Source organism: Vigna angularis, chromosome 7, assembly GCF_016808095.1.
Source record: "Vigna angularis cultivar LongXiaoDou No.4 chromosome 7, ASM1680809v1, whole genome shotgun sequence".
Lineage (NCBI taxonomy): Eukaryota > Viridiplantae > Streptophyta > Magnoliopsida > Fabales > Fabaceae > Vigna > Vigna angularis.
The window spans coordinates 25,628,314-25,654,849 of NC_068976.1; the positions used below are offsets into that span (position 1 = coordinate 25,628,314).

Below are 26,536 nucleotides of genomic sequence, written 5' to 3' on the forward strand. Positions count from 1 at the left end.
TATAAGAAAAATAATTGTTGCTGAACGGAACTAACTCCGACAAGAAGATCCAAAAGAATAATAAGTTTGATTTTTTTTAATTAACAAAATTTAAAATTAAGAGATAGTACTTGCAGTGTTTTAATCTTTTTACTTAAACTCAAAGTTCACATCTTCTAAAAGTTTCTATAAAAGTCTTTGAAGATAGTTACTCCCTGCACTATCCTATACATATTTTACATATTTTACTTTTTTTTAAAATGGACGTCTAACATCTATTTTACCTTCAACATATACGTTTAGATATTTTAAATTTTAGTTTATTATTTTTATTTAAAAAAAAATCTTTAATAGTATATCTGTTTTAATAAATTTTTTTAAAATATTTTAATTATTATTTAAAAAATAATACATAAATTAAATTAATAATAATTATTTTATTAAATAAAATAAAATTAATTTATAAATATTAAGTGATAATTTTAAAAAAATTAAATAATATTTATATATTAATTTAAAATATAACAAATTAAAAAATAAAAAAAAAATTATGTGATACATTCGTTAACAAACGTGTCACGTTCGTTTTAATAAATTTTTTAAAAATATTTTAATTATTATTTAAATAATAATATATAAATTAAATTAATAATAATTATTTTATTAAATAAAATAAAATTAATTTATAAATAATTAAATAATAATTTTAAAAAAATTAAATAATATTTATATATTAATTTAAAATATAATAAATTAGAAAAAAAAATTGAAACGTAACACATCGGTTTTAATAAATTTTTTTAAAATATTTTAATTATAATTAATAATTATTATTTTATTAAACTAAATTAATTTATAAATAATTATTTAATAATTTTAAAAAAATTAAATAATATTTATATATTAATTTAAAATACAATAAGTTAAAATACTAAAAACTAAAAGAAAAAAAAAAAAAACACTCGCGCACATCCGTTTGAAGGACCGTTTGAAGGACCAGCCAATAAAATAGAAGCCCCAACTCAAGTACACACATGGACAACATTATAATGACTAGTTCATTTCACATCCCCATACTTTTCTTCTCCATTCCATAAATATGAAAACAAACATAACAGAGAAAGCTTGAAGCTGAGGTAACCGAGGATGCTTGCAGCGTTTGAAAATGCAGGAGTTGGCGGCAACGTTGGGAAGTGTTACAAGACAGCGGGATCTCTGGTGTTGCTGGCGAAGCAATGTCGGTCGACGAAGACGGTCCAACAGGTTCATACCCAAATGGTGGTGAACTCCATTCACAACCACCACAACCACCTTCTCTCCAAAGCCATACAAGTGAAAAACTTCACCTACGCTTCTCTTATCTTCTCCCACATGGCTCCCCACCCCGACGAATACGCCTTCAACATCATGATCCGCGCTCTCACCACAACCTGGCACGACTACCCTCTCGCTCTCACCCTCTTCTACCGCATGAAGTCCCTATCCGTCACCCCCAACAACTTCACCTTCCCCTTCTTCTTCCTCTCCTGCGCCAACCTCGCTGAAATTTCCCACGCCCGTGTTGCCCATTCCCTCCTCTTCAAGCTCGGCCTTCACTCAGACCCCCACTCCGCTCACTCCCTCATAACCGCCTACGCGCGGTGTGGCCGCCCCGCATGTTCGCGGAAGGTGTTTGATGAAATTCCCCAGAGGGACTTGGTGTCCTGGAACTCCATGATTGCTGGGTATGCCAAGGCGGGCTGTGCCAGGGAGGCTGTGGAGGTGTTTGGGGAGATGGGGAGGCGGGACGGGTTTGAGCCGGATGAGATGAGTCTGGTGAGTGTGCTTGGGGCTTGTGGGGAGCTGGGGGATTTGGAGTTGGGGAGGTGGGTGGAGGGGTTTGTTGTGGAACGTAGCATGGCTCTTAACTCGTTTTTAGGTTCTGCTTTGATTAGTATGTATGCTAAGTGTGGGGATTTGGGGTCTGCGAGAAGGATCTTTGATAGCATGGCCACCAGAGATGTTATCACGTGGAATGCTGTTATATCAGGGTGGGTTAGTTTGTTGTTCAGATTCTTTCTAGAGATTAAGGGTCTGTTTGGATATGTGTACCTACAAAAGAAGAAAATAATAAGGAAAACGAAATAAATTTCTTTACAAGGTAAAATTGATTTAGGTATAAGAGAAAAGTATTTTTTTGGAGAAGTTAATGTGAGAAACTTTTTACAAATTAGCTTTTATTTAAGTTAATTTTGACTTTTAGAGAAACTATTTAAATTTTGTTTTTTTATTTTCTCTTCTTATGAATGTTTATAGATAATCATTTTCAAATAGACCCTAAGTTATGTGGTTCTATCTTTTGGCTTGTATGAGCATCATTATGTGTATGGACGTATGGTAGTGTTAGGTTAGTAATGGGTTTAGTCGAGGATGCTTTGTTCTTGTCAAACAAGCACAAACCCTTCAAAATAATACCTGTATAATCTCAAATACTTTGTGGAGACACGGACAATTTGAATGCTTCTGGTTTCATTTTACATGTTTTTTACTTCTATTTTTAATGTTTAATAACATAATTGATGTGAATAACACAATAATTAGATAAATTCTGTCCATACTTTCTAGGTTCATGTTCCGATCACTTTTGCAGTTATGATTCTGCCTTGTGTTTTCCTAAAAATTCATTTTAACTCGTCCTGTGATTTTCACAAACATGACAGATATGCTCAGAATGGAATGGCGGATGAAGCGATCTCTTTATTCCATGCCATGAAGGACGACAGTGTTAAGGCAAATAAAATTACCCTGACTGCAGTACTTTCTGCATGTGCAACCATTGGCGCTCTCGATTTGGGGAAACAGATTGATGAATATGCATCACAAAGAGGATTTCAACATGATATTTTTGTTGCTACTGCGTTGATTGATATGTATGCTAAGTGTGGGAGTTTGGAAAGTGCGCAAAGAGTTTTCAAAGAAATGCCCCAAAAGAATGAAGTTTCTTGGAATGCAATGATCTCCGCACTTGCTTCTCATGGAAAAGCCAAGGAGGCACTATCACTATTTCAGCGCATGTCAGATGAGGGTGGAGGTGCCCGCCCTGATGACATAACATTTGTGGGGTTGCTTTCTGCTTGTGTGCATGCTGGCCTGGTAGCTGAGGGCCATAGATTGTTTGATATGATGAGCACATTGTTCAGATTGGTACCAAAAATTGAGCACTATTCTTGTATGGTTGATCTTTTGGCACGTGCGGGTCGTTTATACGAGGCATGGGATCTAATTGAGGAAATGCCTGAAAAGCCAGACAAAGTTACACTAGGTGCTTTGCTTGGTGCCTGTCGAAGGAATAAAAATGTAGATATAGGGGAACGGGTTATGCGGATGATTCTGGAGGTGGATCCTTCAAATTCTGGGAACTATATTATCTCATCAAAAATTTATGCAAATCTGAACATGTGGGAAGATTCTGCAAGGATGAGATTGTTGATGAGACAGAAAGGTATTACTAAAACTCCTGGTTGTAGCTGGATTGAAATTGAGAATCAGTTGTATGAATTTCATGCAGGTGATGGTTTATGCCTTGACTCTATAGATATAAGTAACATAATTTATTTGCTCTATGAAGAACTCAAAAGGGAAGGGTATCTCCCAAAAGTTGTTGAATAGCTTTTTGAGTCGTGCAGAGCTAAGTTTTGTTTTACTGGAAGTTACCAGAGCTAGGAAAATTGGGTCAAGTGGTAGTCAGCTCAATTTTAGATATTCATGATTATTGGATTGGGCTCATCAGATAAGAGATCAGACAAGGCAGTTCAGTTAATTTACAGTGAACCTTATTTGTTGTTCTGCTGTGTTGTATTCTTTTGTAGACGAAACTCCACATAGATCATTTAAAGAGGATGACATTTGGGCATTTGTATCAGCTTGAATGCCGTACAGAAATGAAAAGGAGATTCTCATGAAAACATGTGCTGCACTGCTGTTGCCTTTTGTAGTATCCATCGGCATCTCTGCTCCAAGTTTTGACACTCTTGAGAAATTTTTCACTTTTTTTATTTGAGGAAATAAGAAAACAGATTTTTCTTCTGAAGAACAAGACTCTGCATCGATCAGGCAAGCATTTGGGGTCAGTGGGATCCAACAACTGATCTTTCTTTTAGGGAAGCAACAGTAAATCTTCTATATATTATATCAGCAAGAACATACAAGAGTATTTGAAAATTTTGGTACTCCCTATTTATATTTGATATTGCACAATGGAGGTTTAGTTAGGCATAATATATGATGACAAAAGCTGATGTATATGGGTGTATTTCCTTAAAGACAAATTTGATTGCATTAACTTATTCCAAAAAATTTTAAATATGTTGAAAATCATTTTCATGTTATGTTAGGTTTCCGATGTAGAAGCCTAACTTTCTCACAATACCCACTCACCCAAAGGCAATCAAACAATAAAGAACAAAGGAATTGTATGTATTTACTATAACATATAGCGAAATACAATAACGGGAGCCTAATCCCCCTCAACAAGGTCCAAGACTTGTTTACACAAAAGTATATGGCTAGCTATCTTTTAACAATGAATGGAACTCTATTTATATAAGATCTCTCATCCCGCCTTTCCTAACCGCTCTCTCATTTTCTCGTCTTTCTTAACTGCTCTCTCATTTCCTCTTCTTTTTATCCTCTTACCTTAGATTCTATCATTACACCTTGCTGCAAAACAACCTTGTCCTCAAGGTTGGAATAATGAAGTTTGAGCCCATTGCATTGTGATATGGTCTTATCATAGGAAGGGAACCCTCTGGCTACTCCCTGCAATTTCCTGTCTGGAGGCTTGGGTGGTGGTCAAAATGAGAGACAGAACTTATGGGACCATTTTCGTGTCTGCATTATTTCCTTGAAGGCGAGGAGCTTCTTATTCTTCCCTGTAAGATAACTTCTTCTACCGTTCGGTTCTCTTCCCACTATCTTTATACCATTCGGCCTTTTTCCCCTATCTTTATATCGTTCGGCTCTCTTCCCACTGTCTTTATACCGTTCGGCTCTCTTCCCACTGTCTTTATACCGTTCGGCTCTCTTCCCACTATCTTTATACCGTTCGGCTCTCTTCCCCCTATTTTTATACCGTTCGGCTCTCTTTCCCCTATCTTTATACCGTTCGGCTCCTCCCCCTTGCCTTACACCGTTCGGCTCGCGTTAACAACCCTTGGCAGAGTTGCTGCAAGATCTTCAATTGTGGACAACTCCGTCTGCTTCAAGTCTAATTTTGTCTCAACTCCTTCAGTCTCCTCCTCTTCATCCTCCGCCAACCTAACCATACGTAGACTCCTTTCTAGGCAATAGTTGCCTGGACCAAACGGTCCCTGAAACACCTTCTCTCCTAACTTCGTTTCAGGAATTCTGAGTAAGGTAGTTTCCGGGTGTTTAGTACTAACCCCACACTCTTGGCGGCTCCCGATCGGCCTAGGCTATAGCGCATTGCCTCGGACCGCTCGACAACACTCGATCGGCCTGGGTTATAACGATTGGCCTCGGACAGTGTCACCTCTCTGCTCGTTCGTCCCCAAGACGACTGGTCTTCAATCCTGCTCTCGTTCCCCACCTTTGCGCCTCCTTGGAACTCCTCAACATCCCTTGCGATCCGCATCGCCACCATTAATTCCTATGGGTTATGTGGTCGGACTTGATTCCGAATGTCTTCTTGCAATCCTGCAAGAAAATATCCTAACAGCTGCTCGTCCGGCGCCCTCCTCGTTCGACCCGCCAATATCTTGAAGTATTGTACATACTCGTCCACCGTCCCTGTCTGTTTCAATGCCGCCAAACGCTCAACAATGGTTCCAAACCTTATCACTAGTGCTTCCTTCAAACCATCCCATGAACGATTCTTGACTTTCTCCTTCCAAGCTCTGAACCAGTAGCCCGCGCTCCCTCCATGCTTAGGTACGCGAGCCGCACTTTCTCCTTCTCCGCTACTCCTTGAAGCTCGAAAAATTCCTCTGCCTGTGCGATCCAGCCAGTGGGATCCGCACCGTCAAATGTAGGTAGTTCAACGTGCTTCCTCCAATTGTGTCGAACTTCTCCTCTGTCTTCTTCTGATTCCTCCTCCGAGTTTTCCGATGGTCGTCGTTCGCGTCCCGCATTGATAGAATCACCACTTCCTTCGGATCTCCTAGGCTGGTTCCTGGTGCGACGTCCTGAAGCTCGTTGGAATGCGAGAGTCATCACTCGCACCTCCGCCTTCGATTCCTCCACCGTCGACTCAATCGCTATCAATCGTCCCTCCATTCTTCTTTTTCACACCTGCTCCGTTTGCTCCTCCGATATAGATCTGGCAGGTCGGACCAATTTGTTAGGTTTCCGATGTAGAAGCCTAACTTTCTCATAACACCCACTCACCCAAAGGCAATCAAACAATAAAGAACAAAGGAATTGTATGAATTTCACTGTGATTATATGTATTTACTGTAACGTATAACAAAATACAATAACGAGAGCCTAATCCCCCTCAACAAGGTCCAAGACCTGTTTACACAAAAGTATATGGCTAGCTACCTTCTAACAATGAATAGAACTCTATTTATATAAGATCTCACATCCCGCTTTTCCTAACCGCTCTCTCATTTTCCCGTCTTTCTTAACTGCTCTCTCATTTCCTCTTCCTTCTATCCTCTTACCTTAGATCCTATCATGTTACCATTAAAACTTTTCGTTCTGATAATGCTAGAGTTGTCTCTCCATGATTTTTTTACTAATAAGGGTGTTATCCATCAATTTTCATGTGTTGAAAGACCCGAGCAAAACAATGTGGTTGAATGTAAACATTTACATACTCTGAACATTGCTTGATCTTTGCCTTTTCAGTCTAATGTTCCTATAAATATTTGGGGTGATTGCATACGTACTGCTGTGTTTCTCTTGAATAGAACTCCTAGCCCTGTTTTAGGAAATAAGTCACCTTATGAAATCCGTTTTGATAAACTCCCTTTCTATTCTGACTTTAAAGTTTTCCGTTCTCTCTGTTATGCTTCAACTCTTTTGTCTTCTAGACATTAGTTTAATCCTAGAGCCATCGTTGCTATCTTTATAGGGTATTCCATGGTTACAAAGGTTATCTTTAAACAACTGGATGTCAAAATTAGAAAACCTTTTATTTCCAGGGATGTAAAATTTCATGAGCATGTTTTTCCTTTTCAAGAAAATACTGTTTCTATTGCTCCTGATATTTTTAATCTTGTTACTCCTATTTTAAATCCCCATGATCTTAATGATCATACTTTTTCTCTGGATCACAACATTTCTGTTCCTACCTCTGACCCTTCCAGTGACAATAACCTTACCTCTCCCAGTCTTATACCAGCCTTCTCTTCTGACTCTACTGTCCTATTCGCAGGTCAACTAGATTTTCTGCTCCTCCTACCTACCTTTCATATTATCACTGTTACAATGTCATTCATGATTTCAATACTCCCTACCTTATTCAAAATTATGTTAACTATTCCAAGATGTCCACTCCTTACACACACTACATCTGTCGAACCTCTGAAAGTTATCAGCCTCAAAGTTATAAGCAAGCAATTTGATTTCCTCATTGGTAGAAAGCCATTAAAGATGAACTTGCTGCTATGGATTTGAATAACACCTGGTCTATCACCCATCTTCCTATTGGTAAGAAATTTATAAGCAGCAAATGGTTGTTTAAACTCAAACTTCACTCTGATGATGGCACTATAGCTAAACACAAAGCTAGGTTGGTTGCTCGTGGGTTTACACAACAATATGATATTGATTTTAATGAAACTTTTCTCATGTTGCCAAAATTACCACTCGATGTATTCTTTTATCTATTGTTGTATCTCATAATTGGCATTTAACTCAACTTGACATTAATAATGCTTTTCTAAATGACAATCATAATGAAGAGATTTTCATGAATATTCCTCCCGGTTATACTCCTAATTTTACCCCCACATCTAATACTCCTTTGGTTTGTCGTCTTCATAAATCAATATATGGTTTAAAACAAGCCTCACAGCTGGTTTCATAAATTTCATGATACTATTGTTTCTTTTGGTTTTTGTCAATCTAAACATGACTACTCTCTTTTTACCAAAGGCAATGGCAATAATTTTGTTGCTCTTCTTGTTTATGTTGATGATACCATCAATATTGGCCCAAACATGGATTGTATTCATTCTGTTAATCATCAACTGAAAAACATGTTCAAATTAAAAGATCATGGTGATTTAAAATTATTTCTTGGCATTGAACTTTCCAAATCTAAAACTGATATTTTTATGTGTCAACGTCATTATATTTTATCCTTGCTTGAAGATTATGGTATGCTTGCTTGTAAACCATATGTTGTTCCTATTTATATACGTCTCATTGGTAGATTGTTATATCTGACTATTTCTGGTCCTGATATTTCTTATACTGTCCATAAATTAAGCCAATTTATTTCTAACCCATATTCTGAACATATGGAGGTTGTTAATATTTTGCTAAGATATCTCAAACACAAAGCTGGATAGGATATTTTGTTTAAATCTACATCTGATTGTAATATTCATGTTTATGTTGATATTGATTGGGGCTCATGTACGGATATCCGTGGATCAACCACTGGATTCTACATTTTCCTAGGCAATTTTTTAGTTTTCTGGAAAGTCAAGAGACTAAAGTCAGTCAGTAAATCTTCTGTAGAAGTAGGTAACATGCCTTAACTGCTATTTCTGCTAAAATAGTTTGGTTAAGAAATCTTTTGACAGACTTTCGTATTTCTATTCTTCATGCAGTAATCTATTGTGACAACAAAGCCACCATTCAAATTGCGACTAATCCTTCCCATCGTGAGTGTAGTAAGCACCTGGGCATTGATCTTCATTTCATCCATGAAAAAATGTGGAGAAAGGCACTATCAAGCTTAATCACATACAAAAGCATCACCAATTAGCTGATTTTGATTCAAGAACAAGGGTCATAAGCTGATTTTGACCAAGTCAATTCTATTGACCAAGGACTATTCTGCAATTTTCAAAAATTAAAGAGGGGGTTAATGAGTAAAGGAAACAATAAAAAGGCTATATAGACAAAACTGTACTTTTATTTTTTTAAAAGGAACAAAGATTATTATTTACATTAAAACACTACTAAAAACCACCTTTCAAATGATTTTTTTCAAAAAACTCAATTTTTTGTATAAAAACTAAAATATAACTTAATTATAGAAATTTGCAAACTAATTAAAACTAAAAAGAAAATTTTATTAAGGAAAAAGAAGAAAAAAAACAGTGTTAAGCAAGATTATATCCATTTATTTTTAAAGTTAAAAAAATATATCAAAATTTTAAACAAAATTAATTATAAGTTTGCTTCCAAGTTTAGAAACTAAATATTTAATTTATATATATATATATTTGAATTAGGTATTGGTATTGTAAGAGTGAGTGAAGTGTTATATATATATAATTATTTGCTTAGAATGATACATATATAACTTCTATCACTTAGTATCTGAAACAGTTTGATGCGCACGGGCAAACATGTGATGAAGCACTGAAGGCATTAACATGATGCATGAGAGAAGGTGCACCAACCCATTCATGTGACACCCTTCATGCCAAAACAACCTCAAATCATCTTATTATCTCTCCAAATATTTATATATATAATGTTCCTGAATACATTGAATATACAAAAGAGTTGTTGTTAACACTGAGAAAAGAAAGAGTTATACATGGAAAGTCCAGAAAAGAGCAGTGTTGGATTCTTTCAGATGCCTCTGCACTATCCAAGATACACTCAGAAAGATTACCAGGATATGCCTGAGTGGAAGCTTGATAGCCTTCTCAAGGAATATGGCTTACCAACAAATGGTGATTTAGCTTACAAAAGGGACTTTGCCATGGGTGCTTTTCTTTGGCCTAACTCACTCTTACTGCATAACAATGTAATAACTAAAACTTATCACAAGTGAAATACTCTACAAATTTTCTCCCAAATGCTTAAAATATATGCTTTTTTTTCAACTTTTTAATGTTATTTTACCTTAATTTCTTTTTTTAGAATAATGACACTTATGAATGTAATATAATATATATTAATTATGTTATATGACAGACTTGTGTAAATATATATTCATTAATTCAGCTTTCAACATATTAATTCATTTCTATTTTCAATTTTAAACTTTGTATAGTTTTTTTTACATATAATTCATATCTTTTAAGAAAAATCTTATTGGGCTTTGAGTAATTTAAAAAACTAACTGCATATTCTAATTATTGCACATTTAATAATAAGCTTCAATTTTTTGTCATGGTCTCAATGAGCATAAGAAGACCGTAATCCAATAGCTCTAAGGTGAAAAAAAAAACCTTTATAACACTGAATGTGATGGTTTTTAATAATAATAAAAAATATTTTAAAGAGTGATTATCATTCCCAAGATCATGATTACTGACAATAATATATTATTGGAAATCGTATACTTAAGAATGATTAGAATATATATATATATATATAAGTTTTTTTTGTAAATTAAATAATAACATCATATTTAATTAGAAAAAATAGTTATTTGCCATATTAAATAATTTAATAAAAATACCATAGGTTACAAGAATCATATTTTTAAGAATGAATAAAATCTATTTAATTTGTAATAAATATTTCTGAAAATATTTATATAAATTTCATTTAATTCAACGTAACGTGATTTTCTTTTAAAATAATTTAATCATTTACTATGTCAAATGATTTTATGAAATGATAAAATGTTTTTCAAGGTAAAAAAATTAACTTGAAAGAATTAGATTCCCCATCTTATAAAATCAATTTTAAAAGAAAAATTTAACTAAGAAAATTCTAAAAACTCTAATTTCCTGATTTTTTTTTCTGAAAATTATATAAACATGAGAAACTATTCATTGCCTTCATGACAGACCAAATTTTATATTCGATATGCTATGAGAATGAAAATAGAATAATTTTTTTATACTTATTAAATATATAGGTAAAATTGAAGATGAATTATTTTCAAAGATAAAAATAGAATAATATGAACAAATTAATAATCTTCACACGAAAGCAAAGGTGTCGGAATTCATACGCGACACAAATTATGACGGTACTCCTTTTTATTATTCATATATGTGCCACTGTTACCAATACAATACCACCACACAGTTTAATTTCTTATTTTTTTTAAATGAAAAGTACAAGGAAATTGAAAAACTGAAAACTCGTAAAATGAATATAAATATATTTTACAAGAAAGAAAATTTTAATACACGAAAATGAAAGAAAAATAATTCAAAACTTCTTAATTGTGAATTAAGAAGATGCAGGAATAATATTTTTATACAACATATTTCCATTTGATTTCAAACAATTTTATAATATTTCTAGCAATATATTTTTTTTCATATATAATTTGTATGATTTTTTATTAAGAACAATTTTTCCTAGTATTATTTTTTTATTTAATTAAAGCTTAGTGGTGAAACAGAGAAATGGACATTGCCATTTTACCTCTGGGTCGGTGCTTTGCTTCAGTTCCTCCATTTCAGTGGCGCAGTTATTAGCAGCGTCACATGCACACTGCATCCAATTAACTCTCACTGAAACGATTCGTTTCGATTGGCGAATCGAACCATCATGAAACCCTACACCGCCACCATTGCGGATTACCCCAGAACCACCCTCAAGATCGTCTTCTTCTTCATCTTCGTCGCCCTCACATTCTTCTTCGTTGGCAAGCACTTCTCCGACGGTTCCTCTCCACAGCTCATTTTCTTCTCCGCCACCACTGCTGCCGCCACCTCCGAGGTCACCGTATCCCCCAACTTCAACCAATTCTTCAATGTCTCCGCCATAATCGACGCCCACACGCCTCCAAAGCCCCCCGTACCTCTCCCCGTTCCTCCCCCCGCTTCTGAGCCTCAGGACGTGTTCAAGCGCTTCGGGATCCTCAACGAGAATGGCACCATGTCCGACGAGTTCGAGGTTGGTGACTTCGAGGACGGCGCGCCGGATGAGGCGGGGAATGTGAGCCTCGTCGCCGAGGATTCCGACTCAGCTCCCAGAGTGTCTGTGAGCAAGTTTGGAATGTGCCCGCGCAGCATGAGCGAGCTTATACCGTGTTTGGACAACGAGGATGCGATTCGGAAACTCCAGTCCACGGAGAGAGGAGAAAGATTCGAGAGGCACTGTCCCGAAGAGGGGAAACGATTCAATTGCTTGATTCCGCCGCCTAAAGGGTACCGTCCCCCGATTCCTTGGCCCAGAAGCCGCGACGAGGTAACAGCTTCCTTCCCATGCTTTTGGATTATTAATTTATTACTGGCAAAATTGTTTTTGATTAAAATTGATTTTGAAGTGACTTGTAGAACTCAATAGTATAAAATTCTTTATGTAATGTAAAAACTATCTAAAGTTGCTTGAACCTATAATCAATTCTGTATTCAAAATTAATCTTTCAACAGGAAACTAAATAGGTGAAAATTTACGTAAAACCATTGATTTTCGTCATTTGGGAAATTTTTTAGTAAGTCTTTCCTTGGATCCCTTTATATTAACTACTACTAATACTAATGGTTTACTTTTTTCAGTTTAATTTGATTGTTTAGTTGTTATGCACTGGCATTCTAAACCTCTGTAAACTGTCAATCAATTATAAATTACCATTGCTAAAGCGATTCTAATAAGTAGTAAAAAAAATTACATTATGGATACATTTTAGTTTCCATGCATCTCTGTCAATGTAAAAGGTTTTCCACGTCAATCTATGAACATAATAACTATTATAAAAATGACCAGTGTTTTCTAAGTGGATGACAATGTAAAAGCTTTCTACACGTCAGTGCTTGTAATTAAATTCTTAATTTATACATGAAGTTATACTTACATTTAATATCACTTGGCTACTTTATAATGCCATCTTGTTCATTAATATGATGTTTAAATTTTGGTTGTTTGTACAGAGATGTTTCTTATTGAATTTATATAATATCATCTTGTTTTTACACTTTTTTGAAAAAAAGAAACGGATTATTATTTTGTAAAAGAGAAGTTGCTCCCAGTGATGCACTGGTGTAAACATATTTGTGTCTAAATTTTAGAATTTACTTGTCCTTCTTTTTGGGTGGGGTGTTTTTACAATGGTTTCTTAATGTAATGTTATGTGTTTCTTCTTGTAGGTTTGGTACAGCAATGTTCCTCACACTCGTCTTGTTGAAGATAAAGGGGGTCAAAACTGGATTTCCAAAGTCAAGGATAAGTTTAGGTTTCCTGGGGGTGGTACACAATTTATACATGGAGCGGATCAATACTTGGATCATATTTCCGAGGTTATTAAATAAATATTGTATGCCTTGGTTTTGCTTTTATGGACAGTGTAGGTGCGTCTTTTTTTATGATTCTGATGTTTATATGTCATGGTTTTGTAGACGGTTCCTGATATTAAGTTTGGGCAGAATATAAGAGTTGCCCTTGATGTTGGCTGCGGTGTTGCTAGTTTTGGTGCATACTTACTGTCACGAAATGTCATAACCATGTCTGTTGCTCCCAAGGATGTTCATGAGAATCAGATCCAGTTTGCTCTTGAGCGTGGTGTGCCAGCAATGGTTGCTGCATTTGCAACTAGACGATTGTTATATCCAAGTCAAGCTTTTGACATGATACATTGTTCACGCTGTAGAATTAATTGGACTCGGGATGGTATGATCTCTAACGGCTAATTGATTAGTGGGAGTCATGTATTTAGTCAGTGGTTCTTAAAGCTTCCCACTTCTTTTCATTTTCTCAGTTGTCTTTTGAGTTTCTATTTCTTATGACATGAATGACTGTATTTATATGTTGTGTTTTTACTAGTAAATCTTCATATTTTTCGTCCTTAAATAAACAATCAAATCAAAGATCCTGAATCTTCTATTACCATCTCTTTTGTTGGGTCCTGATTTCTTCCCCGATAGATTTTTCTTACTAAGAAAATTAATAACTAGTTACCATGTGTTATTTGATATTAATTTTTACCTGATATAGTGTTTCCTTGTTAGTTGAAAAGGGATTGAATGAAAAGGGGGGGAGGGCAGGACTCTTTTCTGATTGCTTTAAATCTTATAAAAAATACTGTTGGTGAATATAAAATGAGAGCTTTTTCAATGTGCTACTCCAATCTCTATGTCTGTTGCTCACTTTGAATTTCTTCTCTAACATCTATATTTTTACTTTGGTGAAGATGGTATTTTACTGCTTGAAGTTAATAGGATGCTAAGGGCAGGAGGGTACTTTGTCTGGGCTGCCCAACCTGTTTATAAACACGAGGAGGTGTTAGAAGAACAATGGAAAGGTACCATTCAATTTGATAACTATTTATAAGTTGAATTTCTTGAAACTTTTCAGCTGGTTCTTGTATTTATATATTGCTTAGTTTTGTACCTCGGTATTAGTATGTTCATTTTCTGACATGATGTACCCACCAAATTATTTGCTATCTCAGAGATGCTTAATCTTACTACTCGTCTATGCTGGAAGTTTTTGAAAAAAGATGGGTATGTTGCAATATGGCAGAAACCTTCTGACAATAGCTGCTATCTAAATCGTGAGGCAGGGACTCAACCTCTACTGTGTGACCAAAGTGATGACCCCGACAATGTTTGGTATTGTGTTCTTGCCTTCCTAATCCACAGATTATTATGACATTTTTTTGTCTTTTCCAATTATGTGATCGATGCCAAATTTACTATCATCTTCTGTGATAGAGCTTCCCAACTAAGAACTACTATTTTTTTTTGGGTTGTATGGAAATAAAATAAAAAGTTTAGTTATTTCCATGACCAACAATTCACTGAATCCTTCATATTATATTTTTAAATTTACGTGAATTACCTAGTAGAGCCAATAATATTTGTGGATAAAGCAGAAAAAAAAAAGAAAAGGAAACAGAAACTATTATGTATGGGTATTCATCGATGCGGAATATGTTATCTAAATTTACTATACTTGTTTGTTTGTTTGTGGTATTTGCAATCTTTTGCAGTCTATATAAACACCCTTTTAACCCAATGCCAACAGTTAGGAAGAAACCTAATGACAAGTTGTATAGTTCTTAAAAATGAACAATTTGGGTCTGCTTTGTGATGACTTTATCAAGCATCAGTGTTTTGTCAAAAGCCCAATATTGAAAATTTCATTATTTGCTTCATTAATTTAGGTATGCTAACCTAAATGCTTGCATCTCCCGACTGCCTGAGAATGGATATGGAGCAAATGTTGCCAGATGGCCTGCACGATTGCATACTCCACCTGATAGGCTTCAAAGCATAAAATTTGATGCTTTCATATCCAGAAATGAGCTTTTTAAGGCTGAATCAAAATACTGGGGTGAGATTATAGGAAGTTATGTACGTGTCTTACATTGGAAGAAGATGAAATTAAGAAATGTTATGGACATGAAAGCTGGTTTTGGAGGGTATTGTCTTTATCCAAAATTTCTTTTCTTGTTATATTATAAATTTAGGATTTTCTATTAGTATATTTGTGTACTTCGCAGATTTGCAGCAGCATTGGTTGATCAGAATCTTGACAGCTGGGTTATGAATGTTGTTCCTGTTAGTGGTTCAAACACCTTACCTGTTATATATGACCGTGGGCTGATTGGAGCTATGCATGACTGGTATTTTTCTTAAAATTATTAGTCATTTTCTTAAACGCATACTATTAGGAATCAAATTCAATAGAAACCAAAAACAATATTATTGATTGGAAAAACACAACTATCATATTAGATGACCACTGTAATCTCAGAGTTAATACTCCTCAGGGAGAGGACTGACACTCTTACTACCCAACCTCTAAAGGTTCCAAATGAAAAGATACCTAATATACCTTCTCCCCTGCCGTGTTGTTCAGGCCAGCTGTTGGCCTTATCCTCAAACCCGATATCCTAATACATTCTAAAAATATTGTACCAATATTTTGTGAACCTGGCAGAAAGTTGTAATATTTCTCTATTTATCTTTTTGTAATTTAGGTGCGAGCCGTTTGACACATATCCGAGAACTTATGATTTACTGCATGCTGCGAACCTGCTTTCTGTTGAGAAGAAAAGGTACCTTTTTCTCTACTTCTCAACTGTCTATCATTTTCTGGGTTACTTTTGCGATTGTGTTGATAACATGAAAAAAAAAAGTTAGAGTACTAAAAGTATGTCAGGTAGACTCAGGATGGCTCACGGACTTTTACCTCTTTTTCTGTTTTTTGTTTTAATCTGCCGTTTGTAGGATTAGTAAGTACCCTTCACTACTCAAGATACTATTTCTCTCGAGCAAAGTAAAATGGTTTGAATATCGGATGTGTAACTCATCCTTTATTGCCATAGTAAATCTGCTGCTTTTTCCTTAGTAACCTGCATCTAAACATTTGTCCATCTAGAAATAAGTTATATTTGTATTTTTATTCTTCCTGTAGATAATGTATTACGACTTCATCAATGCGTATTGCATGAAATAAACTTGTACAAGTTTACGCTGTTAAGTTGTTACGTCTGAGTGCATTTCGGGGATTCTTTACTATTGTTTCATTTGTCTTTTATCAGATGCAATGTGTCATCAATTATGCTTGAGATGGATCGCATACTAAGACCTGGTGGACGGGCATACATCCGTGATACTCTTGCCATCATGGATGAGCTTATTGAGATTGGTAATGCCATGGGCTGGCATGTGACATTGCGCGACACATCTGAGGGTCCTCATGCAAGTTATAGGGTCTTGGTTTGTGATAAGCGCCTTCGCGGTTAATGCAAACTCTCACTCTTTTACATCTCTGCAACTGCAATGGGGAAATTAAGAGAATATAGTCACACTGATTTTCTACGAATAGGAGGATGAGGCACGAGCAAATGTCACTTGTTTTTGTCAGTTGGTTCTTGACCCCCAATCGCCAGAGCAGCTAGATTCGTATAGTGTGCACGCCATGTAACTTGTTTATATAATTCAATTTATTTGTATATCACAGTTTTAGGACGAACACCAGACAAATTTTAACTTAAATGGCTTTTTTCTGTTTCTCACCATTCCACTCCTAGATCCGTTGAGTGTAAACTTTCTATGAAAACAAGCATGGATAGTCACAAGCCATGACTAGTTATTCAGTTTGCTGTAACCAATGGTAATTTGTTTCATAGTACATGATTGATCTTGTTAATGTTAGCACTACTTCCAAACAGAGAAAAATCTACTTGCGTTGGCTAAACTCTAACTTCTAAGTGTTTTATATATCGAAAACATGTCAATAAAATAATAATAATAATAGAGATAGAGTTATTTTGAAAGTAAATTTATAGAAGCTATTGTTCATTTTGTAATCTAACTAAAGTTACTCTTCTGATAATAATAATAATAATAATTACAGAAAAATATTATTTCTTTAAATAGGAAGTCAAAATTGTTTAAGTGGTCCAAACTTGATCCTTTATTTTGTGTTCGTTTGCAAGATTGCAAGTGATTTATTGTGGTGAGCGAAAGGAGAAGAATGATTTGCGGGTAAGAGTCGTGGATTTGAGAAACAGGGGATTAGCGGGACGGGAGGAATGATTTACGGTAAAAGTGAACACATCATCAACAAAATATTGCAAAAATTTTTAAATATTTTCTAAATAACACATTTTTGCCTATTTTGACTAAAGGTAAAGAAAAATATCACAAGTTTATTATCGTAATTTGTTTAGTATCAGAATTTTGAGATATTTTAAGTATGTATTATTTTTTTAAATATCTACAGTTTTACTAAATAATTAAATAAAAGATTAATTAAGATGTAAGCTTTTTATGATTTTCATATTAGAGGAAAAATTGTAAAAAGATATTAAAAGTGATTATGAGATAATGAAATCTAAAAAATAAATTAAGAAATGACACAAGTTATAAATTTCTGACTGCGACTTGACTTTATTTTACTAAATGATTCAGCACTTCTTAATCATTTTCTCTTCATTTCATTTCTTTCTCGGATTTTAGTTTATTTTTTTAACCCTTTTCTGCATTAAAAAAAAAGAGAAGAGTAAGCTAGACTTAAATTATATTCAAGGACATAATATAAATGGAGCTGAAAATGAAAACAGAAACACTAAATTATATGCAACTTTCTAAGCAAATAGAAGGTTTAATTGCTTGCATTGTCTCTAGTTTGGCTGCAACGTGTCAAAGTAGTCCATCTTTTAAAAAAATTTCAATTACGTACAAACTTGGTTTAAAAGTCTCAATTTCGTCCAAACGTATGTAAAATTTGCTTCAATCAAGTCCCTTCCGTTAAATTCACCAAAACGGACGTTAATTTTTTAGTTCTCTCTCCTCTGCTCCTCTGCTTCTTTGCTCTGCTCCTCTGGATATTATAAAATAATATAATAATAATATAAAATATAAAATAATACATTAAGCAATTATTAGAAAATTTGAAGATGAATATTATTTTGTTGAAGATGTACTGACACGTTGGTTTATAGAAAATATGTGTGATTGAAAGTAGTATTTTATACTGTTTGAATAAAGATATATAAGTAAAATTATTAAGTGTATAAATTAATTTTAACGATATTTGAAAAAAATGCATTTAATTAAAAATATTTTATTTACTATTTAAACACATGATTACATATAAAATTATTAAAGTGAATAACTTTATATTAATTGAAATAAATTTAATAAGTATATGAATAATTTTTTAATATTCAAAATAGGAAAAGTAGAATGATTTTATTCATCTGATTGTATGATTAGAGGAAGTCAAGATGAATTATATGGATAGTTTTTTAGATTTTTAAAATACAAACTTCTAATTATGTTAAATTTATTAAATCATATATGCATTAGAGTATGTTTAGTTTTAGAGTTTTTAAATGTTGTGGTTGGAGAGTAATTATTATTTTTGTATCTTGTGTGATTTTTTCATAAATGAGAAAGATGATATCAATACCTATGTTTTTGTAAATATGTATAATTTAAAGTTTTTATATTTTGCGTGAAAGATATAACTGTAGCCATGAGTTAACTAATTTAGTTTTTTATTCATAGATAATAATATAAGTGGCAATATTTTACTGTCATGTATTTATTTTTTTTTATGATAAATATAGTTTGTAAATACTGTGCGAAATATAATTTTTATCACGAATTTAATATTTTATTTTAAAATAAAAGTAATATTCATTTTAAATTGAATTGTATTTGATGAAGTTTAAAAAAATATTAAAGTAATTATGTATAAAGAATCAAAACAATTTAATCAAATCTATTTTACTGCCGCAATTTGTTAACAAAATAACATATCAACGTGTCAGTACATCTTCAACAAAATAATATTCATCTTCAAATTTTCTAATAATTGCTTAATGTATTATTTTATATTTTATATTATCATTATATTATTTTATAATGTCTAGAGGAGCAGAGCAGAGAAGCAGAGGAGCAGAACAGAGAAGCAGAGGAGCAGAGGAGAGAGAACTAAAAAATTAACGTCCGTTTTGGTGAATTTAACGGAAGGGACTTGATTGAAGCAAATTTTACATACGTTTGGACGAAATTGACACTTTTAAACCAAGTTTGTACGTAATTGAAATTTTTTTAAAAGGATTGACTACTTTGACACGTTGCAGCCAAACTAGGGACAATGCAAGCAATTAAACCCAAATAGAAAGGACTATAATTTGTCAATTCATCTATACAAAATTAATTTTACTTTATGTAGTTATTTTTCTTAAGAATATAGAAATAATCAATTAATTTTAATATTTCAATTAACAATGTATTTGAACTTTACATCTCAAGGTTATTATAAATATATGCAAGATAATATGCTGAATACAAATATTTTTCAAATAGTTATATATTTTTATTGATAAAATCTCTTCTTCACTTGCCCCCGAGTTTCAAAATATCTATCTATTCACAGTTTATAGCAGCAACACTCACTGCTCCTTCTTCTTCTTCTTCTTAGGCAACGAAGCGAGTAACAATCTTATATATTATGGTACACTCTCTTTTATTTTACTTCATTTTTTCTGCACTCTCTTTTCATTTTGCTTTTAGAATTTGTTTTTCGAGGGATACGCCCCTATTGTTTTTTGTGATTGCATTCTTCCATTCTTTTAAGATTGTTGGTTAATTTTGCAAAAAAATTGAAACTTGTGTTGGTTGAGTAATGATTGACGTTTTTGAACTTTGAAACAGTGAATTGGTGTTGTTGTTGATGATTCTAGTTTGGAAAAGTAATTTGTTTTGCAATTGTTTATTTGTTTAGTTGGTGGAGGTGGTGGTTTGAGATGGATCTCAGGCATTTTAGAAGTGAATTCTTGCCCACAACACTCAGCCCATCTTCAACTTACCTTCAACTTTCTCCTCTTAGGCGTTTTCACAAAACCCCAAACCTAAAATTCCAATCACAAAGACACTTTGCAGTTCTCTCATTCTCCCAAACCCCTAAACCAGTAAGAAGGGACCTGAGGTGTTACGCTGGTCGTAGCAAGAAGTCTGGTGGTGATGGCTCCTCTGGTGGTCGAATTGAAGGCGCTGCAGAGTTACGGAGTCGGTGGAGGCGCATTAATAGTGCAAGAACCAAGAAGTATGCGGAGTCTCTGTTCTACAGACTGAAAAACCCTCATGGTGGTGGGAATTATCCTGATAACTTCACTGAGGATGAGCTCCAACAGATTGGTCTCGGGTATGATCGAATGGTCCGGTTCATGGAGAAGGATGACCCGAATTTGCGTCATCCTTATGATTGGTATAAGTATGGCCAATATGGACCCTACTCTTGGCGTGGAGTTGTTGTGGGCGATCCGGTTCGGGGAGGGATCACGGATGAGTGTGTGACGCTGATCAGTGAAGTGAAGGACCATGAGGAGTGGGAGAAGATTGAACAAGCTGAAATGGCTGAAGATTATGGGGAAAAAGTGAAGCATCTGGATCAAAGTAAATTAAGGTATTTTTGGGTATTTGTAAGGCACCCAAGGTGGAGACTTTCAGAGCTTCCGTGGGAGCAATGGACGCTAGTTTGTGAAGTAGTACTTGAGGCTGGTAAACAGAGATTAGATAAGTGGAATTTGATGGGTAGACTTGGGAACAAGGCTAGGTCGGCGATAGGGCAATGTGCTGCATGGATGAGACCTGATATTGTATATGTGAAGAAGCCTGTGTTCCAGTGTAGGTTTGAGCCACAGGATGGCTTTTTCAAGCCATTAATTCAACAACTTAACCCTGAAACAGAACAGGATTTTCTTTTTGAGTTGGAAAACGATGATGGTAGTGTTGAGTTGTGTACTTACTATGCCGGATTGTGTAAGATTGTGAAGGTGAATCAAAAGGCATTTGTCGATGATGTGGTAAATGCGTATGATAAATTGAGTGATGAGAAAAAGTCAAAATGTTTGGAGTTTCTGTTGAAAAACCATCCAGTGGAATTGTTACATCCATATACAAAGGAGTGGAAGGCTAAGTTGGAAGAGATGGAGCTGGGTTGTGATGCTCCTGATGAAGAAGATGATGCTGTTGATGATCCTGATGATACTGAGATTCTAGATTGGATTGAGGAGGAAGGTAGTGGTGACGATGCTGATGAGGAGGAGGAGGAGGAGGAGGAGGAGGAGGAAGAGGAGCTGAATGATGATGATGATGTTGATCCCTATAAAAACCAAGATCTAGTGATGGACATGGAAGAAGGTGAAGACGGCAAATATGAGGCCATGGAAGAGGATGAGACTGACTTTAATTGGAATGAGGAGTTTGAAAAAGCATTAAGTAGCGGAGATGCAATGGAAAATCTGGCAAGGAAGGCTCTTGAAACCAATAGAAAGCTGAATAAGAAGCAACCAGTAATGCACAAAGTAGAGGAAGAGACAGCACCCTCAGTAGATGGAGATGAAACTGCCTTGAGAGGCAAGCGAGCAAAGGTGAGTCCAGAAGAGTGGAAGTATATTGGGATTGGAAGATGGAGAAAAAGGATTAAGAGAAGCAGAATTCCTCCAGAGCTATTTTTGCGAGCGGTTGTTAGACCTTTCACTTACAGAAATCTTGTAAAAGAGATTGTTTTAACTAGGCATGCAATCTTGGATGGTGAAATTGGTGCACAAGGTTAAGACATTTGCCTTTTACCTGAAGGCCATATGTTGTGTACTTGTGTAGGAGTGATGTTGACTGGTCTTTAGATGGTTCAACATTATTCAATTTCCATCATGTTGTTCAAGTTGAGGGAATAGAATAGACAGAAATTTTTAGTGAGTTTTCTTTATGCTTATCTAGTTGCTGAAAAGGATGAAGTATACGTCTTACAGTATACAATATCAGTTTTGGACTTCTTCAGAAACTACTTCTATTTATTTATACTGGTGTTTCTGTGTATTGCTCCTCTATACTGCCACTGCTTAGTTTAGTTGTTGTTTACTGCCATCCCATTGAATTTGGAACAATGTTCTATCTGTTTATTTTATTATTATTATTTTGCTTTTCTTCACTTGGAACGATCTTTATTTATTTATTATCATTATTATTGTTATTATGATCCTGGCTTAATCTAAAGAAGGAGGAAGGGTTGCTTCAGCTTTCTTTGTGAATTATAGAGGTAAGGGACTTTGATCTAAAAACGGAGAAAGATTTTGTGGGTCTGAGCTAAAAAAGAATCACTTCCTATGGTGAGGGGAGGATATGGACAATCATAACTTGATAAGTATTGTATACATTTTTTTCCTCTTAAATTCTGATGTAGCCAAGTGATCAAATTGCTTAGCTGTTAACTTGGTCCATGAATGGTAAAGGTGTTGATTGATTAGTGCTGGATTTTGAATTGGATGGGCCTGTTTGGATAATCTATCAAAATTTGACCTTTTCTCTTTGGGCCATGATCTGGGCTTCAAAAGTCCCCATTACATTTCTGGCCCACAACCTTCCATTCTACTGAACAGTATGGTAGCAGATTCCAATGGTGTGAGTTGTAATTGGACCAGAAAAAAAGGAAAACTTACCAATGATTAATCAACAACAGGCAGAGGTTGAGATGGAACCTCCACTTTGTGTTTGACAAGCTACCAGAATCTGATGCTCCCAAGTAAAAGAAAGTCCAAGCAAAGTTCATCAAATGTTTTGTTGTGGGACGAATGGTTTTTCAACTAATATTATTATTATTATTCTCCCACTTCCTCATTCCTTACAAACATTATTGTTCCTTGTGGATAGAATATTTAGATAATCACCAAAAGTGGAACACTCATGGTCAATCTCATCAACAAAAGCCACACAAGTTTTGAACGCGTGTTAACTTACTTTTGGAATATAATCATATCTAATACTTTCCCACTCTTCACAATTTTCCTTTACATTTTCAAGATTTTGAAATGAAAACATATACATTCTCATGTTTGGTAGAGATCATCACAAAAATTGTCAAAAAGTAAATTTTTCCTTTCAAGAATTGTGTATACAAAAATATTTCATGTAGATTTTGGCTATATAGTTTGATCTATATACTTAATCACTTTCGATACTTGTTTATATTAAATGAATTTAATTTAAATCATGAAGAATAAGTTGAAACTCACATGGGGTTTATTGCAATGTCGCTATGATATGGTATACATAATTAATTTATAGACTTTGACACAAGTATATACATAATACACACACACGACACTTTCACCGTCAATAAATTGTGCATCACAACTTCGTATAAAATATCTGAAAAATTATTAACGATAAGGTCCTCTATGACTGATATATTAATTTAGTTTTGTTGTGGTTTTAACCAAGGAAAATGCAAATAAGGCTGATTCTATATGGCTGTTGCATGAATCACTCAACTAAACCCATGAAAATGTAATTAAGTTGAATGAATAATTGCAAATTGAATGCAATTTGTTTATACCTTATGTCAAGGGAAAGTTTCCTTATAATTTTATAAAAAAAAGTCTTACTAAAGCATGAAGTAATTCCATTTTAACCAGGTAAAACAGAGTCTCTTTTTATGTTGGTCCACCCCTTTTTGCAATTTCAAGTCATTATATTATCCTTGATTTTTAGAAACAGGATGGACCCTATCTTGGATATTTTATGGTTTATGATTGAATCATATAATGCAAATAATTTGTAATGATGTCTTCTTTGTAATATAATAAAGAAAAAAACAAAAAATAGAACAAATTGACAAGCAAAAATATTAAGTAGAAGAAGTATCAAAACAAAACCAACATGTTGGACATGGAGAACAGAGTTGAGAGTTTTTTATTATAATTTTCTTCTAAAAATGGTTATAATTTTTGCCAAGACATAACAAGTGGAAAGTAAAAGTAAAGTTTTGGTGGAATGCTTTGTTCTTTATAATATTTTTGTGTTGTAACATTGTTTAATAAATTAGAATGAAGGGTTTTTCAACTATTATTCCCTCCACTTGTGCATTATTTCTTACCACATTATTCCTTATGGATAGTATATTTAGGCAATCATCAAAAGTGGAACATTCACGGTCAATCTCATCATAAGAGCCGTGGAAACTTTAGATATATGTTGTTGCAACATACTTGTGGAATAAAAACACATTTCAATAACCTTTTTACAAAATCAAACAAATGAATTATATTTCTTTTATAAACTAAAATTGAGTTGTGCACCTTCATTTTTTCTTTTAACAATTTTTCGTTTAACCTAATAAAACTTAATATTTTGCTTGAAACAGTTTTAACAATAGTTTTACGATTAAAAAATACCATTCAAGTTAAAAATTAATCTAAAAATTGAACCGGGTCCTAATGATTTATCTCTTTTTTTTTATTCCATTGATTCTTTAGATCAATGTTGGATAAACGTGTGCACTTTCCATTGAATTAGAACATAAGGATGCTATTTCTTCTTTTGTGGTTTTTGTTTTCCTCTTCTGAAAGGGTGCCTAACTCTTGTAAATTTCTTTCAGAAAATTAAATATTGGAACCCCTTTTTTCTCCATTTTGGCCACTTGGTTGGGACACTCTTCTGTGTGAAGGGTTTGGATAGGATAATATTATTGCATCTGATATCTTATCCAATTCTATATATGCCAAACCAGGAATGGAAATGTGGTTCATTCATGCCCTTAGCTTACCTTCTGCTTCATGTTTCAACCTTATCCTCACACCAAGCGTTATTTTAGGATATTGAAACTAGAATTAAACTCTTCAACAAACAAAAACCAAGAGATAAATGTGAATTATCAATTTAGTGGAGATCATCAACTATCGACAACATCAATCAATAAAAGATAAGTCTAATATACACATAAAGAAATTAACCACTTTCAATCTAAAATCTTAATACAATACATTTTGTTTCAGTTTATGGGTCGAGATCAAGTCTTCTCTTTAATAAAATCTTCCAATTCCAAGCACACGCCAAAACTTTTCCTCCATTGCTCGCTTTATCGTTTGGTTTAATTGGGAGAGTTACATGTAGAAGATATTCATACTAAAGTTAGTAAGAATATGTCAATATTAACAAATAAATATGTAATGAATGTAAGTAATCTATCACAATACCACAAACTTGAATTTATAGATTTTGAGATGATTTCAGGTTAATATTAGTCTAATTACAGTCCAATTAGTAATGATCTGATTTAAACTTAACATAATAATCCCTAGTGTTAACTTCAGTTTTAGTTCGGTTACTCGATTACTCAATCGATTCTTTTAAATTTATAAATTAATCGAACTCTAATCGGACGATCAATATTTTAAAATAATAAATTTATAAATATTCTTATTTTATATGTTACTCAATTTTCAATTTTCTTATGTTGTAACTAACCTTGATAGAAGTTTTCCATGTATATTCCTAGAAAAGTATTTGATTATGTTTAAAAAATAATTGTGTATGTTTGCATATTTAGGAAGATCCCAGCGACGTTCTCTAAATTGTTCCATGTGATGTCTAGAAAGTGGGGAGAAAGAATGAGAAAAATGAGAAATTGCAGGTCGAAAAACTGGAGTGGTGGAATATTACTGAAGCATGAAAGTGGGGATTGACTACTGAAATATATGTGATGAGAATTGAGAACATAATCTACTTATCAAATCATGTCTGATTTTCTTTTCTGCGAACCTCTCATCGTGCCTTAATCCTTCTTTTGCCTCCTTTCCAACAAAATATTCACAGCTACTGCTTCGGTTTGAAGGTCTATCACGTGGATGAAGCTAACAACGTGGCATGTGCTGGTGAAGGTATCAGAGTTCGTGAAAAAGAAAACAACGACATATTCTTTCTTTTTTTAAAAATCTGGTAAACATTTCAGATATTTTCTTTGATTTTATTTTCTGGATCTGTTAAATTCTTGCATGTTCTTCTGGAATGAGTTTAAATAGTTTATTGTTTCATGGCTTCATGGATCTAGATTTCGATTGGGTTAATTTGTTTCGTTCTGGAATGAGTTGATTTCCCTTGGTCGGTCATTTTTCACTACTTTAAAATTAACAGATACAAAAATGTTATGAAAACAAATGAATAGATGCAGCAATTTCAGTTTCAATAATAGAGCTACAAGCAAAACAAGGGTTCCC

At 34.0% G+C, this 26,536-nt stretch overlaps 3 protein-coding genes across 6 annotated transcripts; all 3 read left to right on the forward strand.

Moving 5' to 3' along the window:
- The first annotated feature begins 987 nt into the window (after positions 1-987).
- LOC108337460 (pentatricopeptide repeat-containing protein At2g34400) lies at positions 988-9,255 on the forward strand. 3 transcript variants are annotated; one of them, XM_052879871.1, is made up of 3 exons: positions 988-2,009; positions 2,679-3,460; positions 8,763-9,255. In XM_052879871.1, the coding sequence occupies exons 1-3, from the start codon at positions 1,126-1,128 to the stop codon at positions 8,918-8,920; spliced, it is 1,824 nt and encodes a 607-aa protein (XP_052735831.1). In that variant the 5' UTR covers positions 988-1,125; the 3' UTR covers positions 8,921-9,255. The 3 variants fall into 3 exon arrangements, with proteins under 3 accessions (XP_052735831.1, XP_017429480.1, XP_052735832.1); XM_052879872.1 differs by lacking the exon at positions 8,763-9,255 and adding an exon at positions 3,828-4,251 and having other exon boundaries at positions 990-2,009; XM_017573991.2 differs by lacking the exon at positions 8,763-9,255 and having other exon boundaries at positions 989-2,009; positions 2,679-4,251.
- A 2,223-nt stretch (positions 9,256-11,478) lies between these two features.
- Positions 11,479-17,204, forward strand: LOC108338509 (probable methyltransferase PMT11). The gene is made up of 9 exons (XM_017575427.2): positions 11,479-12,267; positions 13,167-13,316; positions 13,416-13,686; positions 14,207-14,317; positions 14,468-14,627; positions 15,182-15,439; positions 15,521-15,643; positions 16,001-16,078; positions 16,565-17,204. Exons 1-9 carry the CDS (start codon positions 11,626-11,628, stop codon positions 16,767-16,769), a joined length of 1,998 nt encoding a protein of 665 aa, XP_017430916.1. The 5' UTR covers positions 11,479-11,625; the 3' UTR covers positions 16,770-17,204.
- A 2,654-nt stretch (positions 17,205-19,858) lies between these two features.
- On the forward strand, positions 19,859-22,361 carry LOC108337057 (uncharacterized). 2 transcript variants are annotated; one of them, XM_017573494.2, is made up of 2 exons: positions 19,859-19,995; positions 20,266-22,361. In XM_017573494.2, the coding sequence occupies exon 2, from the start codon at positions 20,288-20,290 to the stop codon at positions 22,097-22,099; it is 1,812 nt and encodes a 603-aa protein (XP_017428983.1). In that variant the 5' UTR covers positions 19,859-19,995; positions 20,266-20,287; the 3' UTR covers positions 22,100-22,361. The 2 variants fall into 2 exon arrangements, with proteins under 2 accessions (XP_017428983.1, XP_052735834.1); XM_052879874.1 differs by having other exon boundaries at positions 19,876-19,995; positions 20,196-22,361.
- The last annotated feature ends 4,175 nt before the right edge of the window (positions 22,362-26,536 follow it).